This window comes from Saimiri boliviensis, chromosome 12, assembly GCF_048565385.1.
Source record: "Saimiri boliviensis isolate mSaiBol1 chromosome 12, mSaiBol1.pri, whole genome shotgun sequence".
Taxonomy (NCBI): Eukaryota; Metazoa; Chordata; class Mammalia; order Primates; family Cebidae; genus Saimiri; species Saimiri boliviensis.
In genome coordinates, this window is record NC_133460.1 from 52,893,757 (window position 1) to 52,910,518 (window position 16,762).

A 16,762-nucleotide genomic window follows, 5' to 3' on the forward strand; every position below is an offset into this window, starting at 1 on the left:
AACGTCAGGGTGAAATACAGAAGACTCGGCGGTGCCGCCCAAGCGGCGGCCATGATGGGAAGAGAAAAGCAGCGCATGCGCGAGATCCGGGTGCCCGAAGTGCAGACGTGGCAGACTGAGTGGCCCGCCCCTAAAGCGTGGAGGAGGAACTTCCGGGGGTGACGCGACGGCCTCCTCGGAACCGGAAGTGGAGCCTGGGAGCCTTGACGTTAGGAACGAAGTCTAACCTGGATCTGGAGCCGGGTGAGGAGTGGCATCGGGAGGTTGGTGGGTAGGAAAGCAAAGGAGAGGCCGGGGTATTACTGGCCAGATTGGGGTCCAGTTTCAGAAAGCAGGGAGGAGCCTGGGGGCGGGGTCTGGGAAGAGACCCTCACCTCACGCATCTACCATCCGGGAGCAGTCCTAGACCCCTCCCTTCGTCTCCGGCCCAGATTCTGGCTCCCGCTTCCTGCTCCGAGCCTATTAAAAGGTGCAAGGCGCTGGTCTCTGTGCTCAACAGACCAGCCCCCTCTCTTAACGTGGCCGTACAAGCCGACTTGGCTTCTCGGTCTTGATCCTTGGCGCTCCCAGGCTCCGCGGCTTGACTACTTTCAGAGTTCTAGGAAGCTTGCCCCGCCCCCTTGGGTTGTCACCCTGGACTGTCCACCCAGAATGGAGTCGAGACTTTAGACTGACTCCAAGCTCTTGAATGTGTTTGAGAGGATTATTTTCAGGAAAAGAAGCTCCTTTCTTTACCCCTCCCCCCGACTTCGGAAAGATAAAGGGAGGGGACATATTTCAAACTTAGTGTCAGTGACCTGTGGTAAGGTTAAGGATTTGCAAGAACAGCTACCGAGATAGCTTTGAGTTTAAAGAGTTTTAGATCTGGATCAGCTCATTTTCTATAGTCAAGATGGCTTTTGTAGCAAAGGGAAAGGCCCATTGTTCCCTCTGCTGCAACTCTGAGCGCTCCTGCTTCCTGAACCCCTTCTTTCTACAGAATAATTGGAATGATACGGCTGTTGAAAGTAGATGTCGTCGGGCGCGGTGGCTCAAGCCTGTAATCCCAGCACTTTGGGAGGCTGAGGCGGGTGGATCACGAGGTCAAAAGATTGAGACCATTCTGGTCAACCTGGTGAAACCCCGTCTCTACTAAAAATACAAAACATTAGCTGGGCATGGTGGCGCGTGCCTGTAATCCCAGCTACTCAGGAGGTTGAGGCAGGAGAATTGCCTGAACCCAGGAGGCGGAGGTTGCGGTGAGCCGAGATCGTGGCATTGCACTCTAGCCTGGGTAACAAGAGTGAAACTCCGTCTCAAAAAAAAAAAAAAAAAAAAATAGAAAGTAGATGTGGTCAGATATTTTTCTTGGAAAGACCCTACCTAGAAAAGGCCCTCTAATTCATCCCTCTGTTGGTGAGCAAGATTGTAGTAATTTTGATGGTGGCTTAGATTCGTAACAATCATAAGGGGAGCAGAAACGGGAGAGCTGGAGGAGTGCATTGGAATTTAGAATATTCATAGTCTTCTGCTTGAAGGATGAGGTGGATGATCTTTTCTATGAAATCTAAATTTCCCCCTAATTCTTGAACTGTTTCCTTAGATTATGTGAAGAAGTTTTGGTGCCTGTTCTGCGCTCGGTTCTAATCTGTTACCTTGCTAGTGTGTTCAGGTGTCCTTTACATTTACTGATTTTTTCTTTTCTTTTTTTATTAATTGAGAGGGACTCTTGCTCTGTTGCTCAGGATGAAGTGCAGTGGTGCAGTCTCAGCTCACTGCAACCTTCACCTCCTGGTTCAAACGATTCTCCTGCCTCAGCCTCCCAAGTAACTGGTATTACAGGCTCGTGCCACCACACCTGGCTAATTTTTGTATTTTTAGTAGAGACAGAGTTTCACCATGTTGGCCAGACTGGTCACGAACTCCTGAACTCAAGTGATCCACCTACCTTGGCCTCCCAAATTGCTGGAATTACAGGTGTCAGCCACTGTGTCCAGCCAACATTTATTGATTTTAATGCTTTAGTTTTTTTTTTTTTTTTTTTTTTGAGACGGAGTTTCGCCCTTGTTTCCCAGAGTGGAGTGCAATGGTGTGATCTCAGCTCACTGCAACCTCCACCTTCCAGGTTCAAGCGATTCTCCTGCCTCAGCCTCCCGAGTAGCTGGGATTACAGGCCTGTGCCACAATGCCTGGCTAATTTTGTATTTTTAGTAGAGACAGGGTTTCTTCATGTTTGTCAGCCTGGTCTCAAACTCACGACCTCAGGCGATCCGTCCACCTCAGCCTCCCAAAGTTCTAGGATTACAGGTGTGAACCACCGGGCCTGGCCAATGCTTCAGTTTTAAGGTCCATACACTCTTTTGGTGGAAAGACTGGTGTTGGAGTATCATTTGTATCATGGCAGGTTAGCCAAATAATGTCCTTTCTTTAAATCAGTTGGTCTAAATTTTGTCATTGAGGGGGAGTGATTTTAGCTGATCAGTTTTAGACTTTTAGCCTGATTGATTTTAAATCAATTGTTGCACACACTAGAGAGTACTCAGTATCTGCTGAATAAATAGATGCTAGAGTGAATTAATGGTAAGTGGGAACATTGTTTCTTTCACCTGTAACATCAAGGTAGTTCATCAGCCACAAGACTGTGTGACTAGACGCTAGAAATCGCACCACTGGGGAATGGAGACTGCTTCTCCATTTCAGTGGATTTGTCTGAAGTTGAAATTTATACTCTTTATACAGTGACAAAGTTGCAGGGGTGGGGGGCAGAGTAACATACATCCTTTTTTAGGAGGTAACCTGAATACTGTCTGGGGCAGAAAATTACTAAGATCCTGTGGAAGTGTGAGGATTATTAAGCTGATCACTGTCTGATAAGGTCAATTTTTTTTTATCTCTACTTCCTGCCCTGAATAGTTGCTCTCTCTTTAGAAAGTTCATTTTGACTAATTTCTCTTCTTTCTAATAGGTGAGACCAAATTGGGAATGCTTTCATAATGAACGTCAACCAGTCAATTCCACCTGTGCCGCCATTTGGGCAGCCCCAGCCCGTCTACCCAGGGTATCATCAGTCCAGCTACAGTGGGCAGTCAGGGTCCACAGCCCCCACCATTCCCTATGGAGCCTACAACGGCCCAGTACCAGGCTATCAGCAAACACCTCCCCAAGGTATGTTTCTACAATTGATCCTAGCCAAAAGGTTGAGAAGCAATCCTAAGGTATGTTTCTAAGTTTCCTTTGAACTAGGGAAGGAAATTAGCAGCGTTTTCAGGTGAGGTTGTGTTGCTCTAGCTAAGCTACCTGAGAAGTTTGGGTTACTGGGACTGAGGAAAATGAATCTGACATGAAGAGAGCCCTGTGGGCACCCTTCCCTTTAATTATTATTATTATTTGAGACAGAGTCTTGCTCTGTCACTCAATCTGTAGTGTGGTGGCATGATTTTGGCTCATTGCAACCTCTAAGGCTTAAGCAATTCTCCTGCCTCAGCCTCCCTAGTAGCTGGGATTACAGGAAAGTGCCACCACACCCAGCTAACTAATTTTTTTTTTTTTTGAGATGGAGTTTTACTTTTGTTGCCCAGGCTCCAGTGCAACGGCACAATTTCAGCTCACTGCAACCTCCGCCTCCCAGGTTCAAACGATTCTCCTGCCTCAGCTTCCTGAGTAGCTGGGATTACAGGCATGCACCACCATGCCTGACTAATTTTGTATTTTTAGTAGGGACCGGGTTTCTCTATGTTGGTCAGGCTGGTCCCAAATTCCTGACCTCAGGTGATTCGCCTGCCTTGGCTTCCCAAAGTGCTGTGATTACAGGCATGAGCCACCATGCCTGGCCAGTTTTTGTATTTTTAGTAGAGATGGGGTTTCACCAATGGCGAGGAAGGTCTTGAAGTACTTCTGACCTAAAATGATCCACCAGCCCCAAACTCCCAAAATGCTGGGATTATAGGCGTGAGCCACCATGCCTGGCCCTTTCCCTGTTTATTTTATTTATTTTTTTGAGATGGAGTCTTGCTCATTTTTTTGTATTTTTAGTAGAGATGGGGTTTCACTATGTTGGGCAGGCTGGTCTCGAATTCCTGACCTCAGGTTATCCACTCGCTCCGGCCTCCCAAAGTGTTAGGATTATAAGCCTAAGTCACTGCGCCCAGCCACCTTCCCTGATTTTAGATAGGATACTGTGTTTCTGCCCTAAGCCATTTAGTGGGAGCACATCTCCCAGGTTCTCCGACAGCTCACTTCCTGTGGGTGTTATCCTGTGCAGCCTTACCTGGTCACATTGTTCAGAGCTAATTGGAAGGGTTGTAGTCATAGCTTCTCTAGGTCCTGTGACCAGGACTGAATATTTCCTGTTGACTTAAAGTCTCCTTGAAATCATTTATTCCTTATATATGTTGAGAATGCGTCTTGTTGGACTGATGACTCTTATGTATATTTTTATTTATTTATTTATTTATTTATTTTATTTATTTATTTTTTTTGAGATGGAGTTTCGCTCTTGTTACCCAGGCTGGAGTGCAATGGTGCGATCTCGGCTCACTGCAACCTCCGCCTCCCAGGTTCAGGCAATTCTCCTGCCTCAGCCTCCGGAGTAGCTGGGATTACAGGCACGTGCCACCATGCCCAGCTATTTTTTTGTATTTTTAGTAGAGACGGGGTTTCACCTTGTTGACCAGGATGGTCTCGATCTCTTGACCTCGTGATCCACCCGCCTCGGCCTCCCAAAGTGCTGGGATTACAGGCTTGAGCCACCGCGCCCGGCCTGATGACTCTTATGTATAAATGACTCTGGGACATTGTAGTTTATGGGGATGAAAAGTGTGATATTTGTGTGCCTGATTTTTGGTGCCTCATATTTTTTTCTGATATCAGTCCTTTTCTTTTGCTTGCATTTCCTCTGCTTCTTAGATGCTCTGTAATATCAGGGCAATAAGAAAACTAATCTAATGCTGCTTTAGGTTCAGTGTTTGTCTTTTACCTTACTTTTTTTTTTTTTGAGACAGAGTCTTGCTCTGTTGCCCAGGCTGGAGTACAGTGGCATGATCTTGGCTCATTGCAACCTCTGCCTCCCGGGTTCAAGAAGCAATTCTCCTGCCTCAGCCTTCCAAGTAGCTGGGATTACAGGCACATACCACCATGCCCAGCTAATTTTTGTATTTTTAGTTGAGGTGGGATTTCACCATGTTAGCCATTAGCCAGGCTGGTCTCGAACTCCTGACCTTGTGATCCTCCCGCCTCGGCCTTGAAAAGTTCTGGGATCATAGGCGTGAGCCATTGCATCTGTGCTCACCTTGCTTTTTCAAGAAAAGCAGCTAGTACTCTATAGATTATCCAGAGGGGCTTTTTGGAAGTAGTTAACAGTAGATCTTTGCTTAGGCTAGCCGATGACTTAGGATATGCCAAACTCTTTATGCTTTTTAAGAGAGGGAATTCCATAAAGGGATATGGAAAAAAGAAGGCATCAAGGAGGTAGGGGTAAGATTTGGGAAATAATGAAGTATTGTGATTTTGATTATAACTATAGGGAAAAAAAAATTGTAAAGAGATTAGGCCCCAGGTCTTTGGAAGAGCCTTAATTCTAAGCTGAGACTTTGACTGGACAGAGTCCACCTCTGCTTTAAGTCCTGACTTATCAAACTGGAGTTTGGTATTCTCTCAAGAGAAAGCTTTGTTAGAGGAAAGCATACCTGATCCTGTCATGGTTGGTGAGCAAGTTTAGGTTAATCATGTTCTATAATGTCTAATCTCTACTGAGGGCAAAGCAAAAGAAAAACAATTTCTTTGAACAGAGGTCATCAACATTTCGAAAGTGATGTGCTTTTGCAACTAAATTGAGGGAGAAACTAATTGCTTTCTCTCTGAACTTCATGTGGGAAGAATGGCTAAGGGTAGTATAAGTAGCTTTGATGGTAGCTCTAAGGAATAGGAAGGATGGAGTACAGTTTTTTTTTTTTTTTTTTTTTTTGAGACGGAGTTTCGCTCTTGTTACCCAGGCTGGAGTGCAATGGCGCAATCTCGGCTCACCACAACCTCCGCCTCCTGGGTTCAGGCAATTCTCCTGCCTCAGCCTCCTGAGTAGCTGGGATTACAGGCACGCGCCACCATGCCCAGCTAATGTTTTGTATTTTTAGTAGAGACGGGGTTTCACTGTGTTGACCAGGATGGTCTTGATCTCTTGACCTTGTGATCCACCCACCTCGGCCTCCCAAAGTGCTGGGATTACAGGCTTGAGCCACCACGCCCGGCCATTGGAGTACAGTTTTTGTGAGGATGTAGGTGGCAGTGCTAATGGGAGGACAGGCCAGCTGTTCTTACTGAACTGTTGGGCAGAAACAAGGTCTCTGACCTATAGGAACACGTTCCTGAATCATGTGCTGTTTGAAGTTTCCACACTGAGAAGTGGATGAAAGGATATGGTTAGTGTAAGCAGAACGAATGAAGAAGAAGGTGGCAGAATAGTCTCTCCAAGAGATGCCTTTCTATGCAGCCTAGTTCAGTAGACTTGGTCATCTTCTGTGTCTCCTTTTTCATGTATGCTCTAAGTTTCTGAGTTCTGGAGTAAGATCTTTTCCTTAAAAGAATTGACTTGTTGTCTAGGGTAAGAATATCAGGCTGTCCTGGATTGAGTGAGAGTATGGTGATCAAAGGAAGGCCCTACATTCTCGTGCCGCTGGCTACAGCTTCACCCTTAGTATGCTTGTCTAGGGCAGTGTAGGCCCTGTGTTGGGAATCTGTGTTTAGAATATTGTGGTAGTGGCAAGGTGCAGTGGCTTACATCTGTAATCCCAGCCTTTTGGGAGGCCTAGGCGGGCAGATCACCTGAGGTCGGGAGTTCAAGACTGGCCTGACCAACATGGAGAAAAATACAAAATTAGCTGGGCATGGTGGTGCATGCCTGTAATCCCAGCTACTTGGGAGGCTGAGGCAGGAGAATCGCTTGAACCCAGGCGGTGGAGATGGCAGTGAGCCAAGACTGCACTATTGGATTCAAGCCTGGGCAACAAGAGGGAAACTCTGTCTCAACAACAACAACAACAAAAAGAAGAAGAAGAAGAAGAATACTGCTATAGCTAGACTTTATGCTGGTAGTGTCCTTTTCACTGCCTAAACTGTGGTATGGGGCCAGTGAAGGTCTGAACTTTGTTGATTCTTGCTTTGCATTCCTGGCTCAGGGTGGAGGAGAAAGTTATTTCCCAATCGCTTAGTTTCTGTCCTTTACCCTCAGGTATATCAAGAGCTCCACCTTCCTCAGGGGCACCTCCAGCCTCAACAGCACAGGCTGCTTGTGGCCAGGTTGCGTATGGCCAGTTTGGCCAAGGAGATGTACAGAATGGGCCAAGCTCCGCTGTTCAGATGCAAAGGTAGGTACTTGGTCAATCTAAAATTGGTCTGATAAGGCTGAGTGTGGTGGCTCACGCCTGTAATCCCAGCACGTTGTGAGGTCGAGGTGGGTGAATCACCTCAGGTCAGGAGTTCGAGACCAACTTGGCCAACATGATAAAACCCTGTAACTACCAAAATGAAAAATTAGCTGGGCTTGGTGTCGTGCATCTGAAATCCCAGCTACTTGGGAGGCTGAGTCAGGGGAATCACGAGGCAGAGGTTGCAGTGAGCTGAGATCATGCCATTGCTTTCTAGCCTGGGCGAAAGAGTGAGACTTCATCTCAAAAATAAATAAATAAATAAATAAATAAATAAAAATAAAAATAAAATTTGTCTGATGAGAGTAGAAAGGTTAGGAATGTATGGGGGTTTGTCTTTTTTTTCCCTCTCCTTTGCCTTTCTTTTAGATCTATTTTTCTCTTCCCTCTACCCTTTTGTACTTTGTCTTCTTTTTTCTAGGTTACAGGTACTGCTGATGTCCAGACCTGTGGATTGTTGACCCATCTTAATACCTGAGTTCCTTTGCATATTCTTTTTTTTTTTTTGAGACGGAGTTTCGCTCTTGTTACCCAGGCTGGAGTGCAATGGCGCGATCTTGGCTCACCGCAACCTCCGCCTCCTGGGTTCAGGCAATTCTCCTGCCTCAGCCTCCTGAGTAGCTGGGATTATAGGCACGTGCCACCATGCCCAGCTAATTTTTTGTATTTTTAGTAGAGATGGGATTTCACCATGTTGACCAGGATGGTCTCTATCTCTTAACCTCGTGATCCGCCCGCCTCGGCCTCCCAAAGTGCTGGGATTACAGGCTTGAGCCTCCGCGCCTGGTGCACAGCCAATTTTTTAAATATTTTTAGTAGACACAGGGTTTTGCCACGTTGGCCAGGCTGGTCTTGAACTCCTGACCTCAATTGATCTGCCTGCCTCTGCCTTCCAAAGTGCTGGGATTACAGGTGTGAGCCACTGCGCCCAGCTGACTTTCTTGTGGTTTTTAAAAAATAGTTTACACTTGGCTGGATGAGGTGGCTCATGCCTATATTCCCAGCACTTTGGGAGGTCAAGGTGAGAGGATCACTTGAGCCCAGATTTTTGAGACCAGCCTGTGGAACATAGGGAGATCTCCATTTCTACAAAAAATTAAACGTTAGCTGGGCATGGTGGCATGCCTGTTGTCCTAGCTACTTTGGGAGGCTGAAGTGGAGGTATTGCTTGAGCCCAGGAGGTCAAGGCCTCAGTGAGTGTGATCTTGCCACTGCCCTCCAGAGCTTGGGCAACAGAGCGAGACCCTGTCTCAAAAAGAAAAAAAGTTTGCACTCAAATGTTCAACTCCACATACCACAATTTAGTTTTACCTTCAAGAAAAACACTTGGTGTGTCTTTTAGGTCTATAGGCTCCACCTCTGTTTTCTTTTTCTTCCTGTTTATCTTTTGAAAAAAACGAAACAGTTAACCCAAAGAATATCCTCAGTTTGGAGTCTTTACATAACGTTTACCTAAGGCTTGTCCAGCCTGTGGCCCACCGTCTGCATGCCCCATTCCCCAGGACGGTTTTGAACGTGGCCCAACACAAATTCATAAACTTTCTTAAAATACTGGGCCGGGTGCGGTGGCTCAAGCCTGTTATCCCAGCACTTTGGGGGGCCGAGGCGGGTAGATCACGAGGTCAAGAGATTGAGACCATCCTGGTCAACATGGTGAAACCCCGTCTCTACTAAAAATACAAAAAATTAGCTGGGCACGGTGGCTCGTACCTGTAATCCCAGCTACTCAGGAGGCTGAGGCAGGAGAATTGCCTGAACCCAGGAGGCGGAGGTTGCGGTGAGCCGAGATCGTGCCATTGCACTCCAGCCTGGGTAACAAAAGCAAAACTCCGTGTCAAAAAAAAAGAAAAACAAGGCCGGGCGCGGTGGCTCAAGCCTGTAATCCCAGCACTTTGGGAGGCCGAGGCGGGTGGATCATGAGGTCAAGAGATTGAGACCATCCTGGTCAACATGATGAAACCCCGTCTCTACTAAAAATACAAAAATTAGCTGGGCATGGTGGCGTGTGCCTGTAATCCCAGCTACTCAGGAGGCTGAGGCAGGAGAATTGCTTGAACCCGGGAGGCGGAGGTTGCGGTGAGCCGAGATCGCGCCATTGCACTCCAGCCTGGGTAACGAGCGAAACTCCTTCTCAAAAAACAAACAAACAAACAAACAAACAAACAAAAATTATAAGATTTTTTTTTTTTTTTTTTTTTAGTTCATCATCTGTTAGTGTAGTGTTAGTGTATTTTATGTGTGGCCCAAGAAAATTTTCTTCCAGTGTGGTCTAGGGAAGCCAAAAGATTGAACATCCCTGATATACATTGTATTAGGTATTATAAGTAATCTGGAGATGATTTAAAGTATATGGGAGGAGGCAGGGCATGGTAGCTCATACCTGTAATCCCAGTATTTGGGAGGCCAAGGTGGATGGATCACCTGAGGTCAGGAGTTGAAGACCAGCCTGGTCATCATGGTGAAACTCCATCTTTACTAAAAATACAAAAATTAGTCAGGCATGGTGGCAGGCACCTGTAATCTCAGCTACTCGGGAGGCTGAGGCAGGAGAATTGCTTGAACCCAGGAGGTGGAGGTTGCAGTGAGCCAAGGTCATGCCACTGCACTCCAGCCTAGGCGACAGTGCAAGACTCCAGCTCAAAAAAAAAAAAAAGTATATAGGAGGATATGTGTAGGTTATATGCAAATATGATACCACATAACCCACATCCAATTCTTTTGACTCCACCTTCAAAATGTATTCAAAATCTCACTATAGTCATTCCTCAGTATCTGTTGAGGAATGGTTCCAGGACCTCCCCCGACTAACAGATACCAAAATCCACAAATGCCTAAGTCCCTCATATAAACTCTATCCAAGTAGAGATGTTAGGTAGGCAGATGTGTAGACAAATCTGCAGCTCAAGTCTGATGTTAGGACTGTAGATAAAAATTTGAGAGTCCTCAGTCTATAGATATTTAAAGCCATGGGACTAGATGAAATCATTTAGAAAGTGAGCATTGGGATTAAAGAATGAAATTGAGATTGAGACTTGGAGGTTACCAACATTTAAAAGTAAAGAGGAGTCGGCCGGGTGCAGTGGCTCACACCTGTAATTCCAGCACTTTGGGAGGCCGAGGCAGGTGGATCATGAGGTCAAGAGATCGAGACCATCCTGGTAAACATGGTGAAACCCCATCTCTACTAAAAATACAAAAAATGCGCCGGGCGCAGTGGCTCAAGCCTGTAATCCCAGCACTTTGGGAGGCCGAGGCGGGTGGATCACGAGGTCAAGAGATCGAGACCATCCTGGTCAACATGGTGAAACCCCGTCTCTACTAAAGGTGCAAAAAATTAGTTGGGCATGGTGGCGCGTGCCTGTAATCCCAGCTACTCCGGAGGCTGAGGCAGGAGAATTGCCTGAACCCAGGAGGCGGAGGTTGAGCCGAGATCGCGCCATTGCACTCCAGCCTGGGTAACAAGAGCGAAACTCCGTCTCAAAAAAAAAAAAAAAAAAAAAAAAAAATACAAAAAGTTAGCTTGGTGTAGTGGCATGTGTCTGTAATCCCTGCTACACAAGAGGCTGAGGCAGGAGAATTGCCTAAACCCAGGAGGCGGAGGTTGCAGTGAGCCGAGATCGAGCCATTGTACTCCAGCCTGGGTAACAAGAGCGAAACTCTATCTCAAAAATAAATAAATAAAAGTAAAGAGGAGCCACCATCAAAAGACAATGAGAGTTCAGGTGCAGTGGCTCATGCCTGTAATCCCAGCACTTTGGGAGGCTGAGGCAGTCAGATTAATTGAGCTCAGGAGTTGAAGACAAGCCTGGGCAACAAGGCAAAACCCCATCTTTACCAAAATACAAAATTAGCAAGGTGTGGTGGCACATACCTGTGGTCCCAGCTACTTGGGAGGCTGAGGTGGGAGGATGGCTTGAACCCAAGAGGCAGAGGTTATATTGAGCCAAGATCGCACCATTGCACTCCAACCTGGGTGACAGAGTAAGACCCCATATCAAACAAAAAACAAAAAAAGACAATAAGAAAGAGTAGTAGTGAGGTGGGAGATAATCCAGGAGAGTGTGGTGTCCTGAAATCAGGTGAAGAGATTGTTGGGTGAACACACCCGACAATCAGCTGTTTTGGGTCCTGCTGAATGGTAAGATGAAGACTCAGAATTGACCATTGGATTCAGCAAGCTTGGCATCATTGATAAATGCAGTTTCAGTGTAGAGATGAAGAAAACTGCCCAGTTGGAGTTAGTCAAAGAGTTTTGGTCAGGTGGTGGATTGACATATCTGAAAACTGTCTGCTACCAACATGTAGAAAGGAGAGAGAAAACAGAAACAAAAAAATTTTAAGTGCAAAGTTAAGCTTAAAAGAAATGTGACATTTTAAGTTTTAAAGACCAAGTGAGGACTGAAAAAAAAAAAAAAATATATATATATATATATATATATATATATATATATTTTTTTTTTTTTTTTTTTTTTTTTTTTTTGAGACGGAGTTTCGCCCTTGTTACCCAGGCTGGAGTGCAATGGCACGATCTCGGCTCACCGCAACCTCTGCCTCCTGGGCTCAGGCAATTCTCCTGCCTCAGCCTCCTGAGTAGCTGGGATTACAGGCACGTGCCACCATGCCCAGCTAATTTTTTGCACTTTTAGTAGAGACGGGGTTTCACCATGTTGACCAGGATGGTCTCGATCTCTCGACCTCGTGATCCACCCGCCTCGGCCTCCCAAAGTGCTGGGATTACAGGCTTGAGCCACCGCGCCCGGCTATATATATTTTTTTGAGATGGAGTCTTGCTCTGTTGCCCAGGCTGAAGTGCAGTGGTGTGATCTCGGCTCACTACAACCTCCACCTCCCTGGTTCAAGTGATTCTCCTGCCTAAGCCTCCCAAGTAGCTGGGACTACATGCATGAGCTACCACACCCGGCTAATTTTTTATTTTTAGTAGAGATGGGGTTTCACCATGTTGTCCAGGTTGGTCTCGATCTCCTGGCCTCAGGTGATCTGCCTGCCTCTGCCTCCCACACTGCTGGAGTTAAGGCGTGAGTCACTGTGCTTGGCCATCAAGTGAGGATTGAAAATCAGAGTGGCAAATTGACTCTGAGGCTACCTGTAGACTAGGCGGATTCATCATCTTGGGAAGCCACGGCTTTAAATTTATGCAGGTACTAGGGAAGGGAGGTGAGTCCTTGGGCTTTCCTGAGAGGAGTTTTGGAACTTAGACATTGTTTATAGTTTGGACCTGGGCTGCACCTTCAATGGACAAGTCAACTAGGGGAAAAAAATCTGCACACTAGAAGAGGGAGATAAGAAGGAGTCCTGGGCCGGGCGCGGTGGCTCAAGCCTGTAATCCCAGCACTTTGGGAGGCCGAGGCGGGTGGATCACGAGGTCAAGAGATCAAGACCATCCTGGTCAACATGGTGAAACCCCATCTCTACTAAAAATACTAAAAATTAGCTGGGCATGGTGGCGCGTGCCTGTAATCCCAGCTACTCAGGAGGCTGAGGCAGGAGAATTGCTTGAACCCAGGAGGCGGAGGCTGCGGTGAGCCGAGGTCGCGCCATTGCACTCCAGCCTGGGAAACAAGAGCGAAACTCCACCTCAAAAAAAAAGAAGGAGTCCTGTTTCTCTCAGGCTGGCTGTGGACGGGTGGAAAAAAAGAGTTCTTGGGACTGCACATGAGCATGACAGATCTTTTTGGAATGATGAAAATGTTATAAAATATGGTTCTGGTGATGGTTGCATAACTATAAGTTTGCTAAAAATTATTGCATTGTACACTTACAAAGAGTGAATTTAATGGTATGGAAATTACATCTCAATAATTTTTTCTTTCTTTTTTTTTTTGAGACAGAGTTTTGCTCTTATTGCCCAGGCTGGAGTGCAATGGCATGATCTTGGCTCACTGCAACCTCTGCCTCGAAGGTTCAAGCGATTCTCCTGCCTCACCCTCCCAAGTAGCTGGGATTACAGGCATGTGCCACCACACCTGGCTAATTTTTTGTATTTTTAGTAGAGACAGGGTTTCACCACGTTGGCCAGGCTGGTCTTGAACTGACCTCAAGTGATCCACCCATGTTGGCCTCCCAAAGTGCTGGGATTACAGGCATGAGTTACTGTGCCCAGCCATCATGGTTTTTGTTTTTGTTTTTTGGTTTTTTTGAGACAAAGTCTCGCTCTGTCACCCAGGTTGGAGTGAAGTGGCCTGATCTTGGCTCACTGCAACCTCCACCTCCCAGGTTTAAGTGATTCTTCTGCCTCAACCTCTTGAGTAGCTGGCATTGCAGGTGTGCACCACTATGCCCGGGCTAATTTTTGTATTTTTTTTTTTTTTAGTAGAGATGGGGCCAGGCTGGTCTCAAACTCTGACCTCAAATGATCCATCTGACTTGGCCTCCCAAAGTGCTGGGATTACAGGCATGAGCCACCATACCTGGCCTAATTTTTTTTTTTAATTTGAGGCCAGGTATGGTGACTCATGCCTATAATCTTAACACCTTGGGAGGTTGAGACAGGAGGATCACTTGAGGCCAGAAGTTTGAGACCAGCCTGGGAAACATAGTAAGATCCTATCTCTATCAAAAAAAAAAAAAAAAAAAAAAAAAATCTGGGCATTGTTGGTTTGCTTGGGAAGCAGAGGTAGAGGCAGGAGGATCACTAGAGCCCTGGAGGTTGAGGCTACAGTGAGCAACGATGGCTCCACTCCACTGTAGCCTGGGTGACAGAGTGAGACCCTGTTTCAAAAAACTAAAACAAAAATTAATCTAGGGTGACAATATTGTTACTGGAGTACCTTCTAGAAACAAATGTAGAACAACCACACCTCAACCCAGATTGGAAAGGATTCTTAGGAAGGAATTTTGGTTAGAGTCAGGGCAGGCACAATGCTCATGTCTGTAATCCCAGCACTTTGTGAGGCCAGGGTGGGAGGATTGATTCAGCCGAGGAGTTTGAGACTAACTTGGGCAGCATAGCAAGACCTTGTCTCTACAAAAAATAAAAAAAATTAACTAGGCTTGGTGGTGCGTGCCTGTAGTCCCAGATACTTGGGAGGGGAGGCTTAAGCAAGAGGACTGCTTGAGCGCAGGAGGTCAAGGCCGCAGTGAGCCACAGGTAGTGCCATTGTACTCCAGCCTGGGTGACAGAGCGAAACCCTGTCTCAAAAAAAGAAAAGGAAGTAGCGACAGAGTATAGACTTACTTTTTTGTAACGTTTAGCTAAAAGGGGAGCAAAACTTTGAGGAGGCTATGGGGTAATTTGGTTGGATTTTTAAAAAAGCTTTTTGAGATATAATTCATATGCTGTGCAATTCACCTATTTAAAGTGTTTTTGTATATTTGGTGGTTTTAATATGTTGACAGATATGTGCTGTCACAATTTAGTATATTGACAGATATCACTACAGTCAGTTTTAGAACATTTTCATCATCATCTGAAAAAGAAATACTGCATTCTTTAGCTACCCCTGTTTAGCTATTCCCCCATTCCCCTATATTTCCAACCCTAGGCAACTCCTGATTTATTTTCTGTCTTTAAAGATTTCCCTCTTCTGGACTTTCATTAGAATGGAATAATATACTATGTGATACTTTATAACTGACTTCTTTAATTTAGCATGATATTTTCAAAGTTCAACTATGTTGTAGCATATATCAGTACTCCATTCCTCTTTGCAGCCAAGTGGTTTTTCATTGTGTAGCTATATGCCACATTTTATTTTTCCATTCTTCTGCTGATGGACATTTGGGATGTTTCCACGATAGTTTTTTTTGTGTGTGTGTGAGATGTTTGTATGTTTTTGTGCTGATGGGAATAATCAGAGAGGGAGGCACTGAATGGAAAGTATATTGGAAGGGCACTATGGAAGGCTGAGGCAGGTGGATTGGTTGAGCTCAGGAGTTTAAGACCAGCCTAGACAACATGGCAATACCCCATGTCTACAAAAAATACAAAAATTAGCCAGGCATGGTGGTGCATGCCTTTGGTCCTAGCTACTCAAGAGGCTGAGGTGGAGGATCACCTGAGCTGGAAGGTTGAGGCTGCAATGAGCCGTGACCATGCTGATGCTCTTTAGCCTGGGTGACAGAGTGAGACCTTGTCTCAAAAAAAAAAAAAAAAAAAGCTGGAAAATCAATCTGCATTTGTTTGATTTCATATTTATTAAGGTTCATACACGCTTATGTGTGACTTCCCTTCCAATGCTTTCAGGGCTTCAGATTACAAAACTGAGGAGAGATTTGTCAAAGAATTGAAGCAGAGGAGGCAATAATTTAGCTAGCAGAGTAAATAGTACTTGACCTGAGGGTGGTCAGTATATGTTTGTGGAGTGAACTTAATGGAAAACAAGATTTGCCATGAATAATCACAGTGTAGATTATCAGTAATATAATTTCCCCACAAATATACAAAATTATGAAGCCATAAAAGAGCTCAGGATGAGAGTAAGGTGCCACAAAACAATGTAGCTTTCTCTGGATGCCAAGCTTCTGCTGACTTCAAAGGGTGTCCCAGACCCACTGGTCACTTCTGCTTTCCTTCTTTTCACAGGCTGCCTGGGTCTCAGCCATTTGGGTCCCCATTGGCCCCTGTGGGCAACCAGCCAGCTGTGCTTCAGCCCTACGGCCCTCCCCCGACAAGTGCACAGGTGACTGCGCAGCTGGCTGGAATGCAGATTAGCAGTGCTGTCGCCCCAGCCCCTCCCTCTTCAGAGCTGGGCTATGGTGAGTAGCTGTGACCACAGGACTGTTACTGTCCCCTTTTCAGAGGCATCAGGCTCTGGGGTTATACCTGAATCTCTTTTATTTCCCTTGTATTTCCTGTGCCTCTGAGCCTAGAAAATGGGACAGTCATACCTGCCCCTCTTGTGTGGAAAGGGAACTGATTTACCTAACAAGGAGGCAGAATGACCAGGCTTCTTACTCTACGTTTATTCTACTTCTCAGGCCCACCGACATCGCTGGCTTCAGCCTCAGGAAGTTTCCCTAACTCTGGTCTGTATGGCTCCTATCCTCAGGGCCAGGCTTCTCCTGTTAGCCAGGCCCAAGGTCATCCCGGGATCCAGACTCCCCAGCGATCTGCCCCATCACAGGCCTCCAGCTTCACACCCCCAGCTTCAGGGGGTCCTCGGCTGCCTTCAGTGACTGGTCCACTCCTGCCTGGACAGGGTTTTGGAGCACCCTCAGTGAGCCAGCCCAACCATGTGTCCTCACCTCCTCCTCAAGCTCTGCCCCCTGGCACCCAGATGACTGGGCTCCTGGGACCACCGCCACCTATGCACTCCCCGCAGCAGCCAGGCTATCAGCCCCAACAAAATGGTGAGTCTTTCCCACGGTCTGTCTAGAAGCTAGGGGCTTCGGCTACTTAGGTGGTT

The 16,762-nt window shown here is 46.2% G+C and overlaps 1 protein-coding gene across 2 annotated transcripts in view; it reads left to right on the top strand.

Annotated features, from left to right (window-relative positions):
• Nucleotides 1–139: 139 nt before the first annotated feature.
• Nucleotides 140–16,762, top strand: part of SEC24C (SEC24 homolog C, COPII coat complex component) — a 28,628-nt gene continuing 12,005 nt past the window's right edge. For both annotated transcript variants that reach the window (XM_003939798.4, XM_010350495.3), the window contains exons 1-5: nt 140–243; nt 2,945–3,144; nt 7,202–7,337; nt 15,940–16,112; nt 16,335–16,706. In XM_003939798.4, the coding sequence (XP_003939847.1) occupies nt 2,973–3,144; nt 7,202–7,337; nt 15,940–16,112; nt 16,335–16,706 (853 nt within the window). In that variant the 5' untranslated portion in view covers nt 140–243; nt 2,945–2,972. The remainder of the gene's footprint in view (nt 244–2,944; nt 3,145–7,201; nt 7,338–15,939; nt 16,113–16,334; nt 16,707–16,762) is intronic.